Genomic DNA, 23,985 nt, shown 5'->3' with positions numbered 1-23,985 from the left:
AAACTGTCAAAACGTCAAGAGGGGTAAGTCAGCGCTCGTAAAATATTTATGTATAATGTAATCCGTCACCCACGAGGGGTATTTTCTTCAAAATGAAGAAGAAGACATGGTGCCCGATTTTCTGATGGCTTTGTACCGGACATTTCGGTCTATGTATTCGTCAATGGTAAAACTCTTGTTTCGACAAACAGTTGGTTCTTGCCGAAGAAAAGTTTTTGCATTGTAAATTTAACAATCCTATACTTTCTACTGAAAATCACCAACTCATTTTCTTAATTTTACCAACGATTCTTTTATTTTTACCAACGATTTTTTTTTGTGTGTATGATTAATTCAATTCAAAATCAAATTTTGGTACTTTTTTCGGCCTACCGATAACTACCGATTTTTCTACAGTCAAGCTACCGATTTATCAAAATATAATCTGGCCACCCTGGCTGTTCTGTCAAAGCCCGTTCTTTTCGCACGATCGAACCGAATCCGAAGCCGCGCGTCAACAAGATTCAAGGTCGCGGAAAGCCGTTCGTTTGTTTACTCTTTTCCAAGTTTTCTTGTCATTTTCGGTCGGCATTCCTTTTGCAATTTTCCACCTGCCCTCGCTGGCATTCAAGACTTTTCCGACCGGCCCCACAAGAGTGATTATTACCCTGACGCGAAGTGAAAAGTCCTTGAAAATCGACAGAATGAAATCATCAACCGTAAAGCGCAGAGGAAAAACCGTCGTTTGTGTGTGATTTAGTGAGTTCGGCTTTTCTTGAATCAATTTTTGCAAGCCACTGTCTGGTGAATTGCGTTCCGGAAGTAAAACTGGTTTTGTTCCCGTGAAAAGCTTGAACAGCATTGCAATGAACGGAAATCCGGGTATAACACTGTTCAGTGAACATGCCGGAAGCATCCAGGTTAATAATACCAGCGCCCTCCACCGTGCCGAGGAGGAAGAAGCGCTGGAAGATCAGCGACGGCGGAACGATGAATTGGCCCATCAGATGCAAAATGCCTTTGATGATCTGATTGATGATGACGAGCCGAACGATACGTTGAACTCTTTGAACTATCTATCGAACCATTCGGAGATTTCAACCCCACCGCCACCGCTTCCAGTAGCTAACAGGTGAGGTTCATACCTATAGAAACAGCTAGATATTGGAACAGTCAGGCAACGATTCATGTTATTAGCATTACAATCGATCCTTGTCATTACAATCGATCCTCGTCATTACAATCGATTAATTTGTCATTAATAAATCATTTTTGTATGTACAATAAACTTCCTCTTGATAAAGCATTCACATTATGCTAATTTGAGGCTAGTAGGGTCGGATATTGAATTAACAAATAGTAGTATTAGCGCCATTGTGTCATCACTAATTAGATTTTAAATCTAGTTGCGCAATATATGACAAAATTGATCTTCCGTTTGACCACACGTCATGAAAGTTTTTATGGGTGCAATATTGCTATTTCAATAGATCAATTTATTCAATAGAGAATATAAGATATACCTTCGACATTTATTTCTTAGTCGCATTCCAATCGACTTACTTCATTATATAGATATTAGATCCTAGGATATTAGTATCTAACAACGACTCCTATAATGTTTGCTTGAAATGCGACAGCAAAATAAAAAAAAAGCTGAAACTGTTATATTTACTGCCAAATAGTTAATCTCCTTTCGGTTCACGTCTCGACAGATTGTGCTTAAATGAGGCGATATGTAAATGTTGGATCTGAAAAATGCAAATATTCTCGTCATATGCGACGGACTGTTAAATATTTATATAATGTAGATAAGGAAAATCAAAATTTTGTTCCATGATATGTGAAATACAATTTTACCTTCCCCTCGGATATGTTACCTTGCCGCGGTGGGTCGGCTTACGCCATTAGCACTGATATGGCAACCAAAGACATATCCTGTCGTGGTGGTATCACATGTTGACTATTTTTGTTTGGTGCCGCGTTACATATCTGGCATTGACGCACCAATTTACGGCATATGCATGTAATCCAACGGACATCGTGTCTTGGAGCCTTGAATGGTAGTGCAGTCAGGCAGAGGCCTTTTTCATCAGTGATAATGATGTGAGTTCTCTTCTTTTCGGCAATACTTTTCTGATGCGTTCCCTGTGACGATGAGTCGTAGCCACGCTTACATTTAGCTAGCTAGGCATTTATTGAAAAACAAAGTATTCAAGACATTTGTAGGGAATCGACTGCTGGATTCACTGAGTAGAAGTTTTTCCAAAACTAGGAACGTGGCGCCAGTTTTATTTTGTTATGCCTCACTTCGAAGAGCAATAATAAAAAATACCACACATTATAATGATGGTATATGAACAATCTTATGACGGCTTCATTCTCGATAATTTTTACTAGTAGTAGGGAATAGGCGTGATGAAGCTTTACTTTGCCACCGAAAAGTGAATCCTATAGCTGATAATTAGTACATTATAGATATTGACAGTTTAGAAACGATTAAGCTACTTCTTAGAACATTATAATAGTCTTAGACTACCTTGACAAATGAATAACAATAAAATAGACCAAATGCACGAACAGTTTCAACTTTTTACAAGACATAATTTACATTGTGTTTGAGAGTATTGACACAGAACGAAAACCATGAAGAACCAATATCTTAGGTAAACAAAGTAATTCGAGGAACCCATACTTCATACCTTCTGACCATAAAGACAAAAATGACATCGTACACATCAATCTATATAATTAAGAATGAGATAATGGGAGAGAATATCTATTAAAGTTGTAAATATAATATCTTTTGAGCCAGTTCAACAGTGTCTTAATGGACGACATGATCCTTGTACGGCTGGAAAACTGCTTCAAAAGTTATTAGCTTGTCATTTTTTATAAATCGGGAATTGAACACTTTCTTATATTTGATAAAAAAAAAACTTCCGTCTCAGTTTCTACGATGAAGCATTGGGCAGCATGTTCCATGTGAGTCGGATAAACTGCTTCGGTTGATTTTGAACGCGTACAATGACAAAAGACGTCTAAATAGCATAAAAACTGACTAAATAATGTGACTCTGACAAGAAAATGACAAAAATGACTATAAACGATTACGATGTTAGTTAGCATGAGACCTCTCTGACTGTCTATGAACGTAATTCCCTCTGATTCAGTTGCAACAGCGTCTTCTTGGACGACATGTTCCGTGTACGGCTGGCAAACTGCTTCGAACGGAATTATGCAACGGTATCATCAAAGGCCTGGTGCAGAGGTTTCTACTCTATTCAGAGCCCCGCCAGTAAACCTTCCTAAAAAAAAAAAAAAAAAAAAAAAAAAATGATATGTGAAATACAATTTTATGAATAATCGATTTACACATGCATTGTTGTTTACGCCAACGTTTTTATATATATATATTTTTTCAAGCCCATCAATATTGCAAATTTCATATTTTTGTAGGGTTCTGGAAGGGGTTATACCGCAGAAAGGCGGAGCGCCCAATGGCGGTGATGGTGGAGATGGCCATCATGTGCACCATTGGAAACAAATGTACGAATCGAAGAATCGCGAGTTTGAGCATGTTACGAGTTTGATGTACCGGAAAGGTAAAGAATTCGAACAACAGCTGAATGAGCTAAAGAAACGTCTTATGCTGGTCGAGGGAGAACGAGATCGGGCGAATATGACTCGAACACAAACCCACGACATATTGGTGGAAAGCAAAACAAAAATTTCCGAGCAAGAAGATATGATCTCAAAGTTGAGAGACAAAATTAAATCACTCGAAGAAACGAATCTCAAACTGGAGGCCGATCTGGAGCATAAGAAGACTATGCTTCAAGACACGCTTCAAAAGTACCACATGGTTGAGCAGTCGATGGGTAAGAAGGCCGACCGGCATACCGATCACTTATTGAAGCAAGCTGAGGAGAAACACAACGCCAAGATTGCCATGATGCAGCAACAAATCGAAAACCTTCGTACGGAACTAGACGATCGAGTTCAAGAGGTTCGCCGGTGGGAAGTGCGTTATAAGGAACTCCAATCGCTGAGGGATGCATTGCTTGTAGAGAAAACTGAAACCATTCAACGGTTGCAGGACGGCTTAGAGGAGTCACAAAGACAGTGCGAAAACCTGATGACGAAAACCATGAGTGTGACCAACTTTAGCCAAGATAATTTGCGGCTCAAAAGCAAGGTCAGTGCTCTGGAACAGCAAACGCATGACATGCAGAAAACGATCAACACCCTAACACACAGGTATGTAAGATTTTATATGATTCCCCAGAAAAATATACCCTAGAACTTTCCGTTCTCCAGAAAAAATGAATGTATAGACGAACGTGATTTTATTTTCGTCTATATACCTATGAAGCATCATGGCTAGACTCTGGGGCAAACAATGAATTATTGGCAGTGGCTGATTTTCTACCCGCCGCTTCCACATCCAGGCGCTATCGTATATGCCCAAATAGCCAGCAAGAGTTAACTGCCAGAAATTTGTATGGCGAAAGACATCTAACGCCGCTTTTTTCCAAATTTAAGAACTTTTTATAAAAAAAAACTGATTGGCACCGGTGATTAAGGATGGTGTCCGCTACTACGCCTACCAAATATTTTTTCGATGGTGGTGCTTAATTTTGAAAGATCGAACCTCTGATGCCTTTCGCCATACTGATTTCAGAAAGTTAACTCCTAGTGTGCCGCTGTAAGCACGCTCATTGTATTGTATGGCATAAAGATGTTTGGCAAAAAATCATTCGTATTGATTGGATGTGCAAGAGCCATATAGCATTTTTAGACACTAGACTCAAATCCGATGAGCCATGACGAGCTCGGTGGTCTAATGGCTACCGCTTCTGCCTTATAAGCAGGAGGTCGTGGGTTCAATTCCAGGCTCGTCCCTTTCCTACTTTGTATGTCTATCATAGTTCTTTCTGTGTTTCACGTTCTACCAACACGATTCCTACTGTTATAACTTTTCACACAATCCCAAAACCTCCAGTGGCACCTATGTGAGGTCGTAGAGTTCTCTTTATCTTTCTTAAGTAGGTGTCCGTCCAACTAACCATCCTTCCCCTTCCCCAGCAATCGAAAGGACGTGGCCAGGATAGATCTGGACTATTGGAGAGTGCATTTCTTCCATTTAAGAGATAATGATTAGTCCCAAATCAATATCTGTGGTAACGGATGAAAGTGATGCTACTCTCATATAATAGTCCAGCCTTGTACCACCTACGAATTTGTGCGAATTGCTCAATGCTAATCATTTAGTATTATTTATTTATTCAGACTAAGGCCGAAGTGGCCTATGCGGTATATACACCCAAAAAAATCTGCACGTTGTTTCCACCTGTAGTGTACGTAGTAGTAAGTACGTAGATTTTTTCCACCTGAAATTCACGTAACTTTTACCTGATTTTTCGATAAAAAATTTTCATTCTAAGTGAAAATCAGGTAAGTTCTACCTGAGTTTTGGATAGAATTCACCGGACACGTAAGTTTCACCTGAATTTTTCTGAAGCATTTGCAGCTACGTGTGCACGTAAAATGTACCTGCAGATTCAGGTGGAAACAACGTTTAGATTATTTGGAGTGTAAGAGTTTTCTCCATTCGGCTTGGTCCATGGCTACACGTCGCCAACCACGCAGTCTACGGAGGGTCCGCAAGTCATCTTCCACCTGATCGCACATCACCCGATCCATCGTCGCTTTGATCAACCGTGTCAGTTTATCCGGAAATCCGTAATCGTGCATTAGCTGCCATAGCTGGTCCCGATCGATTGTATCATATGCGGCTTTGAAGTCGATGAATTGATTATGTGGGCACGTTGTATTCGCGGCATTTCTGCAGTACTTGGCGAATGGCAAACACCTGGTCCGTGGTGGTGCGCTCGCCCATAAAACCCGCCTGGTACTGCCCCACGAACTCCCTTGCAATTGGTGCTAGTCGACGGCATAAAATTTGGGAGAGTACCTTGTAGGCGGCGTTCAGCAATGTGATTGCGCAGTAGTTGCTACAATCCAGCTTATCGCCCTTTTTGTAGATGGGACACACGACACCTTCCATCCACTCCTGCGGCAAAACTTCCTCCTCCCAAATCTTGATAATGACCCAGTGCAGCGCTCTAGCCAGTGCCTCATCACCGTGTTTAAATAGCTCTCCTGGTAGTTGGTCAACCCCAGGGGCTTTGTTGCTCTTCAGCCGGCCAATCTCCTCCTGGATTTCCTGGAGATCCGGAGCTGGTAGAATTATGTCCTGCGCGCGTTCTCCCAGGTCCATCACCATACCGCCATTTTCGTCTGCCACATCGCCATTCAGGTGTTCTTCGTAGTGCTGCCGCCACCTTTGGATCACCTCACGCTCGTTCGTAAGAAGGTTACCCTTTATGTCCTTACACATATCAGGCTGTGGCACGTGGCCCTTACGTGAGCGGTTCAACTTCTCATAGAACTTTTGTGTGTTAGTAGCGGGGTACAGTTGCTCCGTCTCTTCACGGTCTCGATCTTCCTGCTGGCGCTTTTTCCTTCGAAAAATCGAGTTTTGTCTGTTCCGCGATCGTTTGTATCGTGCCTCGTTCGCCCTCGTGCGGTTTTGCAGCAATCTCGCCCATGCTCATTTTTCTCTTCTACTAAGGTCTGTCTCAATTGGATAATTAAACTGAAATTAAACTTAAAAGTGACATTTCAATAGAGCAAGATTACTTTTGACAGATATCGAATCATTTTCCATCGATGTCCTATTGGAATTGCTGGGTAGCACCAGCCATTCTTATAACGGGGTGATTTTTTTAATTTTCGAACTGCCACTTTTAAGTTTAATTCTCCAAATGAGACAGACCCTAACTGCTCACATTCGCCGTCATACCAGTCGTGTCTCTGATCCGGGGACATCGTGCCAAGTGCAGCGGTTGCGGTGCTACCAATGGCGGATCGGATACACTGGTGGAAATAAGTATAAAGACAAGCTCGGTTTCCATACAAAATGGCCATATTGGGAAGTCAATATCTCGATTCTTAGCGATTCGATTGGGCTGATTTTTTGCCAACAAGCCTAAAATGATTTGAATTTTTATTCAATGATAGTTACATTTATGCATATATTCTGGTTATACGCGTTTCTGTTGGAAATAATTATAAAGACAGTTCCGTTGTATGGAGCTCCATATAAAAAAGTGGTGTCTTTATAATTATTTCCAGATTTTGAGGTCAAAATCAACAGAGATGTATACAATTTACTCAAAGATCGAAAGTTCAAGTTAAAAACAGGTGCCTAGTAAAATTTCAGCCAAATCGAATCGCTACGAATCGAGATATCGATCCTTAATCATGATGAAAATGTATGAAAATCATGCTTGTCTTTATACTTATTTCCGGCGGTATATCTCTCCAGCCATCTTCAAAAGACGCTGCGCCGTCGAGAATTTTGAACGCAGGCATGCTGCAGGTAGTGGTCGGATTCAATATTCGCATTGCGGTAAGTGCGGACGTTCGTGATGTCGGATGTCGTGATGTCGATTTACCGTCGATTAGAACGTGGTCGATTTGGTTTTCCGTTTCTTGGTTGGGTGATTTCGATGTGGCCTTGTGGATATTTTTGCGGGGAAAGAAGGTGCTTCGGATTACCATTCCGCGGGAGGCTGCGAAGTTTAGGCATTGTTGGCCGTTGTCATTTGATACGGTGTGCAGACTATCCGGTCCGATGACCGGTCTATACATTTCCTCCCTTCCTACCTGTTGATGATGCTATAGTTGAAGAAACGGCATTTAATCCTCAGCTTGCACATTCAGGGGCCCTCCTTAGCCGTGCGGTAAGACGCGCGGCTTCAAAGCAAGACCAGGGTTCGATTCCAGGGTTCGATTCCCGGTGCCGGTCTAGGCAATTTTCGGCTTGGAAATTGTCTCGACTTCTCTGGGCATAAAAGTATCATTGTGTTAGCCTCATGATATACGAATGCAAAAATGGTAACTTGGCTTAGAAACCTCGCAGTTAATAACTGTGGAAGTGCTTAATGAACACTAAGCTGCGAGGCGGCTCTGTCCCAGTGTGGGGATGTAATGCCAATAAGAAAAAGCACATCCTTGCGTTGATTGGCTGCCACCCAATCACACGATGGCGCATCTTACCCAGCACTATGAAGCCGGTTCCCAGCTCGTTGGTGGTGCCACAGCTTTGGTAGGAGGTAGCCGCTCGATGCCCGCTTTTCCACACTTTCTGTCCTGCCCAGCAAATCTCCTGCAGCGCCACGGCGTCAAAGTTGCGGGGATGTAATTCATCGTAGATCATCCTGTCGCAACCTGCGAAAGCTAGCGACTTGCAGTTCCATGTTCCAGGCTTCCAATCGTGATCCTTTATTCGTCGCCTAGGTCTTTGCCGATCATATCGTGTCGCATTATCTCTCATATTGTTCGTAATTATTGGTTCCCAGGCGGCTTATTGGGCCTGCGCAAACCTCCTGTCTTGTCGGAGGGCCGTCGTGTCAGGGCTGTTTAGCGTCCCACCTAACACATTAGAAATACTACAATAAGAGATCGGCGAAGACGCCATCTTGTTTCCAATCGAACCGTCAAAAGCGGTTCCAATTCGACTTGTTTACTTTTTGCATCCATAATGCTACGTTTTGACAGAGCAAGTGAATTGAACATCTCAGTTGAATTCAATTGACTTGCCAAAAGTTGAACATGTTCAACTTTCTTTTCGTTCAAGAGAATTGAATTAAGGTGTTTACACGTTCAGTTCGCGTCCGATTCAAGCGACTTGCTCAATTCACTTGCCTTGTCTAAACGTTCAAGTGATGCCAGTATTATTTTTACGATTTCATGCATTTTCATACGTTGCCATTTCGACAGTTTTTCACTCCGCCGGTCTCTGGTTATAGGGTGGCTATAACACATGATCGCTTTGGTGGGGCCTACTTGCGGATACATGCAGCTTTTTATAGGAATTCAACAGGGCCCACTGTCAAACCCCACCACATCCTAGGCAATCACCACAACTCGCAGATGGACTGGGGAGGGATCGTCAAGCCCTTGGACATAGTCCCTGCTGCCCGCTTTCAATGCTTATGCTGATACTAGACTCAAATACGATGAGCCTTTTGACATAATGACCAAAAAAAAAAAAGAATACATAGCTTATTATTTTAAAGCACGTATTTGCTCCGAGAGAAAAATAAATAGGGGAACTTCCTTCAATGAATTATTGGCAGTGGCTGATTTTCTACCCGCCGCTGTCACATCCAGGCGCTATAGTATATACGCAAAATAGCCAGCATGAGTTAACCACCAGAAATTTGTATGGAGAAAGACATCTAACGCAGGTTTTCTCAACAGCAGGAACATTTCACGAAAATCTATTTGGTACCAGTTATGTAGGAAGGTGTCTGCTACTACGCCTACCAAATATTTTTTTTATTAAGTTGCTTATTTTCGAGATATTGAACCTTAGATGCTTTTCGCCATACTGATTTTCGAAAGTTAACTCCTAGTGTGCCGCTGTAATCACGCTCAAAGCAGGCGATTCATTCATGGTTACCTTCAATGAATCGCCCACTTTGAGCGTGCTTACAGCGGCACACTAGGAGTTAACTTTCTGAAATCAGTATGGCGAAAGGCATCTAAGGTTCGATTTCTCAAAATTAAGCACCATTATCGAAAAAAATATTTGGTAGGTGTAGTAGCGGAAACCATCTTTCATAACCGGTACCAAATAGTTTTTTTATGAAAAGTTCCTAATTTTGACTAAACCCGCGTTAGACGTCTTTCACCAAACAAATTTCTGGCGGTTAACTCCTGTCGGCTATTTGCGCATATACGATAGCGCCTAGATGTGAAAGCGGCGGGTAGAAAATCAGCCACTGCCAATAATTCATTCAGTTTTCAAATCAATATCTTCCCACAATGTCTTTGTCCGAAAATGCTTATTTACAAAAAATCAGTATCTCTTAAACACCCACTACACGAAAGTATAGGCTTTCCTCTTTCACGTAGGTGTATTTTTAAAATGTTCTATTGGGGGTCATTTTTACATACATTTTGGGGGGGGGTAAATCGGCTATCATTTGAGATTTCTATGGAGTTTGCACCAAATATAGTGAAAAAAATAAAAATTGGCTAGATCCCCCGATAGAACATTTTAGTTTATCCACGATATGAAAGATGAGAACATTTAAAACGGGCTTGGTAGTCATATGGCTACCGCTTCTGCCTCATACGCAGGAGGACGTGGGTTCAATCCCAGGTCCGTTCCATCCTCCTACTTTGTATCTTTCTCTATATTTCTTATGTTCTAGCAATCGCTAGAACTGGAAATGGATTCCATACCGTTTCCATTACTATTCCTATACCTTCAACTTGAGCATTCTAACAGTAATCTGCTAGAATTGGAAATGAACTATAGAGCTCGTTTCCTACATCCAATTAGAAATTCCATTAGTTGCTTTCTACTATCTATCACATTTGGCAGCTCGTTCACCAAGACGGACCTCTGCCTCTCGAACCTAACCCAAAAATTCCAACAAATTCCGCATGAACTCGTGGCAAGTGCAGAGGTATATTCGGCTTGCAGTTGGCGAGTGATTGCATCATCATTTCCTCCCCCTTTCCTACATTGACTTGCATTCTGACGTGGCAGGCGCCAGTATGACCATACAAATGAGATCACCAGTACTTGTACATTGAAGATGTGTGCTAGTCCCAAGCAAACATCTGTTGGTTCCTTGTGCAAGATCAGCTGATCTGGTCATAACGGAGTAGCAACTACGAGCAGTCAATCAAGCTCAAGCTCAAGATATGAAAGATGAGAACATATACTTTCGCGTGGTGGGTGTTTTAGAGGTACTGATTTTAGAAAAATAATATTTCCCTATAGAGACACCGTGTTCCACATAATGTACAGATTCACATATGAGATTTCAGAACATTGTAAATTTATTTCGCATATTTTCCTGGTATAAGACACACGAACCGGCTTACTGGTGGACTCAAGCAATTGCGAACCTGCGCTGCGCCTGCCTACGGGCACGGATGCGGATGCAGCGAACACGCACAGAAGAGGAGCGTGTTGAACGACGGGTGGCGTTCGTGGCTGCTAGAGCCGCTCTGAAGACTGAGATTAGATGAAGCAAACAAGCCTGCTTCGAGGGCCTGTGTCAAAGTGCCAACGCGAATCCATGGGGTGACGCCTATAGGGTCGTAATGCCCAAGACACGTGGGGCGATGGCCCCTACAGAGCGGTCTCCACAGATACTAGAGAGGATCATCGCGGGGCTCTTTCCACAACATGACCCAAGTCCCTGGCCTCACTTTGTGGAGCTGCCAGGAGCCAGGGTGGCCGACGAGGGAAGAGTAACTGTGGCGGAACTTGCGGGGATTGCACAGTCCCTTAGTGTAGGTTAGGCGCCAGGACCGGATGGTATTCTGAACCTGGCCATCAAAGCGGCCATTGCTGAGGCTCCCAAAATGTTCAGATCTGTCGTGCAGAGATGCCTGGACGAGGGAGTCTTCTCTGAAGCATGGAAAAGGCAGAGCTTGGTCCTATTGCCAAAGGTGGGAAAACCACCGGGGGATCTGTCGGCATATAGATCAATATGCCAGCTTGATACGGCGAGGAAGGTGCTCGAGAAGATCATCCTCAACAGGTTGTTGATACGCACGGAGGGTGCGGATGGTCTATCGAGTAACCAGTTTGGCTTCCGAAAGAGCAAATCGACCGTAGACGGTTCGTTGGTTACCAAATCCGCGGAGACTCAGTAGTAACTCTCGACGTAAGGAATGCATTCAATAGTGCCAATTGGGCAGCTATTGCAGATGCGCTCCTGTGTCTCAGAATTCCCGAGTACCTGTACAAGATTCTCGGAAGCTACTTCCAGAATCGAGTACTGGTACACGACACGGAGGCGGGTCGGAAGTGACATAACCTCAGGGGTTCCGCAAGGTTCCATACTGGGTCCGGTGTTATGGAATGTCATGTACGACGGTGTCTTGAGGTTGCAGTTCCCGGTGGGCGTGGTAATTGTCGGCTTCGCTGACGATATTACGCTAGAGGTCTACGGCGAATCGATGGAAGAGGTGGAGTTAACTGTAGCCCACTCGATCGCAATTGCGGTGGAGTGGATGAGTTCCAGGAAGTTAGAACTGGCTCACCACAAGACTGAGGTAGTTGTTGTTAACAACCGAAAGTCGGAGCAACAAGCGGTGATAAGGGCAGGCAACTGCGCGGTCACCTCTGAACGCTCCATCGAACTCTTGGGGGTAATGATCGACGATAAGCTCACCTTTGGTAGCCACGTCAATTACGCCTGCAAGCGTGCCTCCACAGCTATCCAGTTTTCCGCGAGCGGTAATGGCCGCCAGCTTGCTTGCGGTTCAGTCTCTGATTTGACGTTTCTGGAGGTCAACTGCACCCACCATTCGAGCATTTTGATCAATGTGGTATATAAGAAGGCTTGAATTCACTGCATCAGCACCTTCTTATATGCAACATTGGTCAGAATGCTCGGAGCGGTGGGTGCAGTTGACCTCCAGACACGTCAAATCAGAGACTGAACCGCAAGCAAGCTGGCGGCCATTACCGCTCGCGGAAAACTGGATAGTGGCATTGTCCCGGATGATGTCCAATAGCTCTGCAGTGTCGCTCTGTCCATACTGAGGTATGGGGGGCCAGCTTGGGGCACGGCCCTGCGTATTCCCAACTAACAATTTTGATGCTAAAAGCTTCAACTTCTAGCCTTTGGCTGTATAATATTTGAATAAAAGCAGCCAATGCTGAATAAAAGAAAAGCCTCCGTAAATAATCCCTTATTAAACTTCAACTCGACTATTACCCAAATATCTATCAGCTAGCCAGTTTGTGCCGAATATATTTCATCTTTTATCGTTTATGCAGCTTTCATATCCAGTTTTCCGCGAGCGGTAATGGCCGCCAGCTTGCTTGCGGTTCAGTCTCTGATTTGACGTGTCTGGAGGTCAACTGCACCCACCGCTCCGAGCATTCTGACCAATGTTGCATATAAGAAGGTGCTGATTCAGTGAATTCAAGCCTTCTTATATACCACATTGATCAAAATGCTCGAATGGTGGGTGCAGTTGACCTCCAGAAACGTCAAATCAGAGACTAACCCGCAGGCAAGCTGGCGGCCATTACCGCTCGCGGAAAACTGGATAGTCATAAAACAGCTCTGTCTGAATTAGCAACAAAGCCTATCGGTTAAGAGCTCATGTATGTAATTGAATTGCTTGTTATAGCCTATTCAGATTACGCCATTAATGACATAATAATTGGCGTTTCAGGGTAAATACGCTTTATGATGTCATTATTTACGTAATATTCCATACATTTTGCGCTGTCAAAAGATACCCGCTAAAAAGAATTTATTACGAACAATTATTACGAGAGAGCTTTCGTTCTAACTGGAATGCAGGGAGAAATTCAACAAAACAAAACTGACAAGCGTCACGCTCTCTTTGCCAGAGAGAAAATTCTCTCTGTTTTCATTTCGTTTCAGTAGTTGACAGTCGTGCTCTTTTTGTCGCAGCAGGGTCGAATGCATGTTAGATGGAAATCTTCTGAGCGCTGAAGAATAACTCGGATTGTGATGGTTTTGTGGAAAGCATTTTATACTTATGATGAATTAATTTGATAATTATTTATTCTCCACTTATTCAACATGAATTGTTTAAAAACAGATGCTCTCTAGAATTAACATGAAGTATTTAACTTAAACCTAGATTTAATAGAACAAATCGAATAAATTTTCAAAGTTCAAGGGCCAATGCGGAAGACAATTTAAAACGTAGGAATGGTTGTAAAACGAATATATTTGATGAATAAACATGATTTCATTAATTGTTTCAATTCTGCTCCTTGAATGGCTTAATATACTTTGGATTTCAACATTTTTCACGTGGGACAATTGTGTAGGATTTGAATGGGATGTATATATAAAGTAGAATAACCTTAAATAAAACATGGATTGATAATGCATTAAATCATCCAAAATCCAGTTTAAATCATATCACATTCACACGATTCGATTTTGTTAGAAGCTGTATCATTGATTGTCGAGTAGAACGCAATGGTTCAGTTTCCATTAAAAAAAAAAAAAATTGCTGAGTTGCCCTTCATACATGGAGATACTGGTGGAAATACATTTTAGTTCGATAATATTTCTTGAAAATTGGACCAATCGTCCATTTTTTATTTATTTGTGAGAATTCCCAAAAGTATCTAATTTTTTCTATCAAATCTCCGTTCGATCATAGTACAGAATCAAAATACTTTTTAAACTTAAAAATAAATTGAGGAATAGTCTGATTCCCCGAAGAACGGCGCACCCAACTAATGAATGTAGCTTCGCTCATTATCCTTCATGAGAGCTTCAAATATTCTTCAAAAATCCCTTTTCATATATTTTTTTAATATTTTTTTTCGTAGAAACTTTGTTCAGAAAAAATCTTTCGATTGTCGCCATACAAATGCTTGATTTCGCAAATTAAATTTTAAAACTCTCCTTGAATTCAACCCTGTATTAGCGTGCAAATGAGGAAACATGGAAACGTCAAGATATATTATCTTGCTGCAGTCTGAACACCTCGTAATAATTGGATACCCTCTCACTTAACAAAGTCATAAATAGCCCAATCTGAATAGGCTATTAGCAACTTCCCACATTACGAGCATTCACAATGGAAACGTTTACGCTGTTGTTATAGCACTAACAATATAGCGTAATAGCGCTATAAATTAACTAACGAAGCTTTTAGCCAACTTCTGTATTTTTGAAGATTACACAACGTTTAAGTAAACCTTATACTGCTTCTTTTAATAGCTTATCAGTATGGAACGTCAAAACCACAATGTTTACATTTGATTTTTGTTGCCGGAGCTGTGTATGAGCTATTGATGTCTGTAATGCAGCTATAAAGGTATTCGCCTACTTTAATAGCAACTGACAAAGCGCTGTCATTAATGCTAGCAGATAGTGCAAGAAAACAAGCCATTTAGAAGCGATATAGCTGTTGACGGCTACTGTTAAACGATTTGCAGCATCTATACGGATCGAGAAAACGTTGCCTAAAAACAATTTCAGCGATTGAGGATGCATGAAAGTTAGCCCACAGAGCATGCTGACAGATGTTTGTATAATGGTTGAAATAATGCTGAAAGCATAATTTTTAAGCTTATGTGCTGAAAGCAGCATGTAGTCCTCTTTCTAACGTTTATACAGCATGAATCTGAAAATAGCGTTAGTAGAACAACATATACGGTATGCGAAGAAGCACATTCATAATTTTCTTTACTATTCACATATGTCAAAGTGACGGTGATGACAGAGCAGCGGCCATTGAATCAGGGGGATCAGGAGTTCGAATCTAGGTAGCAACAAAATTGATATTTGAGTTTTCACAAAAAAAAAACAATGAATAAACGCCGAAATTTACTCTCCTCTCCAATAATATTTAATCAAATTGAATTCAGTGGCTGTATAAGATGGCTGTATAAGATTCAAAAAATCTGAATAAGCGCCATTGAAGCGAATTATATTACTAAATGGTTTAGTAAAGATTGAGAAAAAAATGTGTAACATGCTGCAGCAGCTGAATACATTCGCCAGATTTGCTGGTAATAGAAGTTCTTGATCATATGTATAGCACACATATTCAGCTTGAAGCCGTATAGACGGGTTGAAATAACAGTTACATTGACATTAAATGTTAGTTTGGTTAACTGCTACAGAACGAAGTTAGAAAGAACGTATAGGCTCATTTGCCTATGAGTTGCGAGCGCGTACCGTACCGTGTCGCACGACGCACTTTGCGTCATCACCGGTATGATGCATATTGACATCGTTATCGGTGAAGACACAGAGTGCTTCGAAATACGCGGCACGAGAGGCATCCGTAGGACTGTCAGGTTGGCCTCAATGGTCAAATATTTGATATACAGTGATCGTTCGCTAATTGGGGCACGACCTCACCCCAACTAGCGAATGCCGTTCGCTAATTGGGGCGTTTTGACAAGCGTCAATGTTGTTTACTTTTTGCCTTTAACAATGGAAAATTTTACGCGCCACAAAATATCGATCCCGCCAAACACGGAAACAAAACGTCAACGCGTTTCTGACATCACAATCTGACGTTTAGCTGGTTTTTAATTGGGTTTCGCCCCAATGAATCGACTGCTTTGAGCGTGCTTACAGCGGCACACTAGGAGTTAACTTTCTGAAATCAGTATGGCGAAAGGCATCTAAGGTTCGATTTCTCAAAATTAAGCACCTTAATCGAAAAAATATTTGGTAGGCGTAGTAGCAGACACCTTTCTACATAACCGGTACCAAATAGTTTTGCATGAAAAGTTCCTAATTTTGAGAAAACCCGCGTTAGATGTCTTTCGCCATACAAATTTCTTGCGGTTAACTTACGCTGGCTATTTGCGCATATACGATAGCGCCTGGAAGTGGAAGCGGCGAGTAGCAAATCAGCCACTGCCAATAATTCATTAGCGAACCCCCAACTAAAAAGCGCCCCAACTAGAAAAACCCCAATTAGCGAACGTTCACTGTATGGCCATATGGCAACTTGCGTGGGACAGTTCGACTAAGGGTAGATGGACACATAGGTTGATACCGGAGATAGGTACGTGGGTCAAGAGGCGCCATGGGGGAATCACTTTCCACCTGACCCAGGTCCTTACAGGCCATGGTTGCTTTAGACAGTATCTACACCGGTTCAGACACTCTGCCTCGCCCGAGTGTCCGGTGTGCGCCGGTTTAGAGAAAACGGCGGAACACGTGTTGTTCGCGTCCCTACGTTTTCACACAATGCGTGACCACATGCTTGCCACATGTGGTCTGGACACTACCCCGGACAACCTAGTCCGGAGGATGTCTAAAGATGAAGTTGGTTGGAACGCCGGTTTTCGGCTATCGTCCAAATCGTCTCGGAGCTACACAGAAGATGGCGCGTAGACTAGAGGAATGGCTAGCTCAGGCGCAAATAAGAGGTGGTCCAAGGGTTCGGAGTCGGCTTCATGGGTCATACCGGTGGTCATGCTCTGTGGTCGAACTCGATCCTTTTATCGAACAAGTGGCCGCGCGAAGAACAACATGGTATCGTCGCTTTCGCGGCGTCGGTCAACCGGGCGGGTTCCGAGCCCGAGGACGGAAAGGGGTCCTCGTCAAGGCTGGGGCAGGCGTAGGCAAGTCCCTCTGTGTGTTGGCGAATAGACCCTATCGCAGAGAGGTCAATTTGGGGTGCACGCGGCATCATCATTCTTGATACCAGTCGTGCAGAGGGAAGCAGGCGCGAAGTCGACCCTTCCCACCTTCCGAGGACATAGGGCGTGGTAAGGCCACCTGGAAAGCCGGCAATGCGCTAGCACGATACCATGGTGTTCTTCTAAAAAAGCCCGTCACGATGTTCGATGCTGCAAGGACACGTAGCTAACCACGAGGGTGCGTTGTGCAACGGCCCCCCTTTGAAGCATTACTTTCTGGTTGAACCGAATGGACGATGGGCTTGGCGGCAATGGAAACGGTTTAGCGGGTCGGGGATGTAGTTCTGCTTCCCTCGTTTGCTGTTGGAGGTGGTCCCTAACCCTGCACTTCCTGGACAACCCAGGATGTCTGTTTAGCAGATCCCCCCTCCATTTCTTAGGAAAAAACACATAGGTACATCACCTAATTCGTCGAGCTGAGTCGATTGGTATATAACACTATGGGTCTCCGGGCCTTCTATAAAAAGTTTGGTTTTGGAGCGATCATATAGCCTTTACGTATATGTATCGCGTTTTGCTTAATTGCCTTTTCATATAAAATTTGCATCTATGTTATTCTTTTGTTGAAGGAGAAATCCACGAAAGCTGTTAGAATGTATTGGAAATGTTTTTTTTAATGTTGGCTTATGATTGTACCCTCCTAGTTCTTAAAAATCTTCACTATCTTCTCATTTACAGATTAGAAACCACATGTGCTGAGTTGGAACTGATGGATAGCGTCCTCTGTTCAGGCGACGACCATGCCGCCAGTCCTGGTAAGGAAGCCACTTGTACCTTCGCAATGTCACGAAAAAATCTCATCGGAAGCACACCGATCAATCCTAGCATGAACAAAAACACAGAAGATCGTGTCGCCAAACTAAAGCAAGAATTGCTACTCTGCATGAACGGTCAGAAAGAAAAGCGTGAAACGATCAATCGCCTTGAGTCCGACCTTGCTGCCAAGGAGCAAGAGGTTCAGCAGCTCAAAAAAGATGAAAGTCAAGCACTGGTACAGATGAATCAATACAAAGAGGAAGCATTCAGAGTGGGCTCAAAGTGCAAATTACTTGAAGCAGAATTGGACAAAATGTGTAAAAAGGATCAAAGTGGGTCCAAACATGGCCGGAGGTCGAGTTTAGATAGGCAGGAGGCATTGGAAGACAAGATATTTGCACTAAAGCAAGAAAAACTTGAACTGGAGGAAAAGTATGATAAATTGGAGTACGAGAATCAACAGTTGCAAGAACGATTAAGAAAAGTCGGGTCTGATTCTCAGTCGCTTGACACCGTCAAGCTTGAATTGGAGAAGCAGAAATTCCTTTTGAAGGACTCGCAAAACGAGTGCGAAAGATTAAAAAATTTATACATCGAAATGTCCGGCAGTAAGGATGCTTTGAACCGAGACCTGATGGCGCTGCGATCTCAAGACTCAGCGAAGGAAATCTCAGTGCTGAGAGAGAAGGTGGCCACCATGGAACGAGCGCTTCAACTAGCAGAATTGAAGTCATCTGAGTTGGCCAAGTTACTTGAGAAGGAGAAGGTTGAACGCGAAAAACTGCTGCGAGATCTCCAGGAACGACACGACACTAGTCAGGGATCAAAAGATAAAAAACAGAGTTCAAACAGCTGTGATAGATGCATTGATAACCTAACGGAAATGTCCAAGGTGAGTTTGTTATTTGCAGTATGTGGTTTGACTGCACTTGCGGTCACCATATCCTTCTCCTTCAATGTGTTTGAAAACTAAAAAAACAGATTGCAGATAAGTCTAAGTATAATGTCTGATAGACAAATAACTTGTTTGGGCAAATGTGCCTTAGCTTATCTAACCGATTATGAAGGATGGTGTCCGCTACTACGCCTACCAAATATTTTTTACTTACGTACTCGATAAGCCGATTCTGTAACATTCCCCGGAAAAAAAGTTCCCCAGAATATACCATTTCCCAGAAAACTATTTCCCAGAATGAACCTTTCCACCGAAAACCATTCCCTAGAATGCACCATTTCCTAGAAATTGTTTTCTATATTTAAAAACAATTCTTTCAATTTCAGAGGTGAGCCAGCCAAGGGCTGAAAGCCTCTTTTTTACCATTTTATTTATTTGGTAGGCTCAGTCGTTTGTGACACTTTGTGGAGCCGCAATTCTTAAGTATGATATCTTTATAATTTGTATCATCTTATCGTTAACAGTTAGTAGGGAAGGGACATAGACCATAATACTCGTGATGACTCAAGGTTATAATTTACTTAATTCAGGATGGACGGGGTAGGGATTTGGGTTTAGGTTATTCCAGCTGCTCATCCGGACGTTTGCGTTGTGAAAGCCTCTTTAATAAAGATATAATAAATATATAATATAATAAATGGGTCTAGTTCCATTCACGCCGCTGACACCGAATGGCAAGTGAGCAAAGGTGGAAAATTATATTTCGCTTTTGCCTGTCGTTCGCTTTTGGAGTTATGTGTCCCTGAAATCGGTGTGTAGTTTTGAAAATGGATTCCAACGCGATTCACCAATCTATTCGTTTGCCTTATTTCGGGAAAATTCGTGATTTTCAAGAAGAAATCAGTTCAATCAAAGTTAATTGCCTATTTCCGGGGATTAAACCACCCGACTTGGACGTTAATTTACAATGTTATGAAAACTCATATGTGAATATGTACGTTATGTGGAAGATATTGGATTTGGAAAATGTATTGGAGGTAACCACTTTCCCTTCGATGGGACTCGAACCCATGACCCTACAGTACGCTAGACTGGTGCTTTAACCAACTAAGCTACGAAGGACCTCCGTCGGCCTTCTTCTTCTTCTTCTTCTTATTGGCATTACATCCCCACACTGGGACAGAGCCGCCTCGCAGCTTAGTGTTCATTAAGCACTTCCACAGTTATTAACTGCGAGGTTTCTAAGCCAAGTTACCACCGTTGATACTTTTATGCCCAGGGAAGTCGAGACAATTTCCAATCCGAAAATTGCCTAGACCGGCCACCGGAAATCGAACCCAGCCACCCTCAGCTTGGTCTTGCTTTGTAGCCGCGCGTCTTACCGCACGGCTAAGGAGGGCCCCTGGAGGTTGGTACTCGGATTCTGATGGCTTTTCCGCAAACGTGACCTTTAAGTTTTTTTTTTTTTTAAGCTTTATTAAAATGACCTTTAAGTGAACTTGTTGTGTAGGGGTCAAGCCATTTAAAAGAGTAGGAGGTTGAGTGTTCGAGTCCCTCCAAGACACGCAAATTTCATATCAATTTGTCCATTTCAAAACGCACAGCTAAGATATTTAACAAAAAAAAAGATTTTCGTACGGCCGAGTTGCCGAATAATATGCAATTAAATTTCAGTTGTTAATTTTTTTAAGAAGAATGTCCTTCTTGCCCCGTAAGAATGCTCATCTTGCTCCATAGTATATTTGAACTAGTCAAAAACCGATTTTTAGTTAAGTCACATTTATCGGGATTACCGTTCATTCTATAAAAGTATTAAAAGAAAGTATTAACCGTTCCTTCCCATGGTAGCTGTAGAGCTCCATCAAATTTTGCACCTTCCAACATTCATCGAATTGTTTCAACTTCAAAGAGCAGTATTTGGCACAACTTTATGGTTTCATTAGAATGCAAATATAATCAATTTTGAGTAAAAATAGTGAAACTATTAAAAACAATCAAGTAACTATTGATTTACAATCAAAAACTTTTTTTTCGTTTTCCACTAATTCTAGCTATGCCAAATAACTTTTGTTCTAGCATTTTTTCCATAGATCATTCCTTCCTATTGAAATCTTCGAAAAAGGTCGTGGGAAAGAGAGAGTTAAGGAGCATCCTAAGGGTGCTCATTTTGCCTCTGTAGCACCAATCTCGTTGCTTTTTTTGCTAACATGTGTTCTCACTACTGAAAAAAATCATATAAGAAACAATTAAATTTCTTTTCATTGCTTTGTTTTTGCTGGGATGAACATGGGAGCTATGAAGTGAAGTGCCGAACAGTTTCCCTTCTTTTTTTAGGTCGAAATTCTAAATCTGCAACTACAAAACACCTGCGCATCTCACTTGAAAGACATCAATGAACTGAAGAGCGCTCTTAAAGAAGCTCGCACGACCATCAGCAGCCTGCATGAAAAGCTGAACCTAAAAGCAGAGCGTGATTTCTTAATTGACGAGCTGAAGGAAAAAGCCATCCAATTCGAACAATTCATGCGAGCCAAAAATACCAACCATAACATAAGTAGTAGTAGTGGCAACAGTTCAACTAAGGACAGCGCCACATCACCTCATCCGAAAAGGCAGTCACGTGACCAGAGCGTCAACACCTCTTCTGATTACCATGAATTGAATGAACTAGAAGCCAGAAAGGCAGCTCGGGATCAAGAAAATCGGATACGCGAAGAAATGGCTCGAGCTTTTGCAGCCGAGATTAAGGTGATCGAAGAGAAATTTAAAGTGCAGTTTGTTAAGTTTGAACAAAATATCACCGAGTTGAAGAAAGAGTTGCACGACCGAATCAACGAGCTTCTGTTACGAAATAAGGAAATTGAAGTTTTGAAATACGCTATCGTGACCGAGCGGGAAAAAATGACGGAAATATTGTCCAAAAAAGACGAAGACGCCAGGAGACTTTTTGACAAACAGGCAGAGGTGATGAAGAAATACAAAACCGAACTGGATAACACTCAGCGCAAAGTGCAATTTCTTGAAGAACAACTACAGGAAAAGCGTGAATTGATACAAGCAGAACGCGAATCGATGGAAAAGCTAATTCATCAAGTTACCGAGGAACGAAAGTTGTTTAAGGAACGCGAAGCCGAAATTATCGAAAAGTCCGTTGAAATTGAAGCCGAGTACAACAAAAGTTTGGAAATGATGACAGAGAAGTACAATTCTGCGAAAAAGACGGCTCTCAACTATAAGGTGAGTTCTAAGGCACTTGAAAGCAAACGATCACATAAAAAATATTCAAATTTATTTTCCAGAAATACGCCGAGGACAAAGAACAGCACATGCTGAAGGAGTACGATCGCATCAAAGATGGGTACAACACAGCCCTGCTCAAAGTCCAAAATCGCATGAAAGAAGCCCTGGATAGCAAAGATCGCAGCATGAAGGAACAGATCTCGAAAGTTGAATCGGAATACCAATCTAAGTTGAACTTGCTGAAAGCCAGTACCTAAAACATCTCAAAGTACAATCATGCGGAATGACGCACTGTGTTCTCTCTACCTTTATAGCTTTATCATAAAATGGAATTCATAATGTTTCGTAGTAATTGTTAATACTGACGTGTATGTGTATATAAGCATATTGTACTTAGAAATGCTTCTAGGAAAATGTCAAACGCATATTTTAAGTCGAACAGTGCAACTGCATGACAAGGAAGCCTGCCTTTGATGTTGAATAACCATATGTACGGATTGTAGCTGTACTGAAGTACTCTTGTTTAAAACTGCCTTTGAGAACATACTCCTACCCCATTCTGCCATATCTCTCTTGAATCATTTTTTGTAGAAGAAACAATTTTATGAATTAGATACTAGCCAACAAATGCAAGTGATTTTAAAACTAATTAATTTTACCTGTCATGAGTATTAGTGACTAAAAATAAATGTATGTGTTACAATAATAAAACTGTTTTTTTTGCATTGCTGGATCTCTTACAAGGGAAATGAGAATAAAGAACAAGAATTTGAAGTCATCGCTGTTGGCTGTTAGGAAGAATAATAATTATGTAGGTATATGAAAAAAATGTGAAAATAGGTTTATGGTGAATTATGACAAAATCTGGAGATTTTAAAAAAATGGGTTCCTCCTACTGCCATTTTAATCATTCGAACTATCTGAATACAGCGTCGATACACCTGTGCCAGGCATATTGTACATGGAACTCCATAATAGTCCGTCTTATTTTCTTCTTCTTATTGGCATTACATCCCCACACTGGGAGAGAGCCGCCTCGCAGTCTAGTGTTCATTAAGCACTTCCACGGTTATTAACTACGAGGTTTCTAAGCCAGGTTACCATTTTTGCATTCGTATATCATGAGGCTAGCACGATGATACTTTTATGCCCAGGGAAGTCGAGACAATTTCCAATCTGAAAATTGCCTAGACCGGCACCGGGAATCGAACCCGACCACCCTCAGCATGGTCTTGCTTTGTAGCCGCGCGCCTTACCGCACGGCTAAGGAGGGCCCGTCTTATAGCCTATCCAAATTTAGCCAGAACAGTCGGCTGTTCTGCCACATTGAGAGTTGACGTAAAGTCAATGTCAATTTCTCTCCATGAACAGCCTAGATAGCCGTGTGGTGTCGGCAGCTGGTTATCTGGCTAAGAATAACATTACGGATTGCCTGTTCCAGTGGTAAAAGTCCACCATACAGGTGACCCCTAATTTTCGGTGTGATGCGGCTTTATGCTTACCGTGCCTACGAATGAATGGTTAGGGGGGTCTAATAAGAACCTAACCGCAAACGGAGCCTCTGAAGCACCAGGGCCCCCTTCACAGTATTTTAGCCCTCGCTGCGCTAACCGGAGCTATGGCGTAGTTGACTTTTTACTTCTCCGAGATAATCGGCTACTCTTATTCAACTTCATCGTGAGGTTAAATAAGAGTAGGGTTATGAATATGTGTTTTAATTAGTTTTCAACAAATTGTCACCTATATGGATTCGCATTATGCGTTTTTCTACAATGTACTTTGTGCATGTTACCTTTATGGATTCGCATTATGCGTTTTTCACAGTGTACTCTGTGTCTCG

General features: G+C 42.1%; 1 protein-coding gene across 1 annotated transcript; it reads left to right on the top strand.

Annotated features, from left to right (window-relative positions):
* Positions 1 to 468: 468 nt before the first annotated feature.
* LOC134225528 (centrosomal protein of 152 kDa) lies at positions 469 to 22,856 on the top strand. The gene is made up of 5 exons (XM_062705694.1): positions 469 to 1,111; positions 3,439 to 4,239; positions 17,933 to 18,902; positions 21,240 to 22,142; positions 22,205 to 22,856. Exons 1-5 carry the CDS (start codon positions 846 to 848, stop codon positions 22,400 to 22,402), a joined length of 3,138 nt encoding a protein of 1,045 aa, XP_062561678.1. The 5' UTR covers positions 469 to 845; the 3' UTR covers positions 22,403 to 22,856.
* Positions 22,857 to 23,985: the final 1,129 nt, after the last annotated feature.

The sequence above is a fragment of the Armigeres subalbatus genome, chromosome 3 (assembly GCF_024139115.2).
Source record: "Armigeres subalbatus isolate Guangzhou_Male chromosome 3, GZ_Asu_2, whole genome shotgun sequence".
In the NCBI taxonomy this organism is placed as follows: Eukaryota; Metazoa; Arthropoda; class Insecta; order Diptera; family Culicidae; genus Armigeres; species Armigeres subalbatus.
The sequence above is the reverse complement of the archived record's forward strand: the minus strand, read 5'-3'. Positions and strand labels throughout refer to the sequence as shown.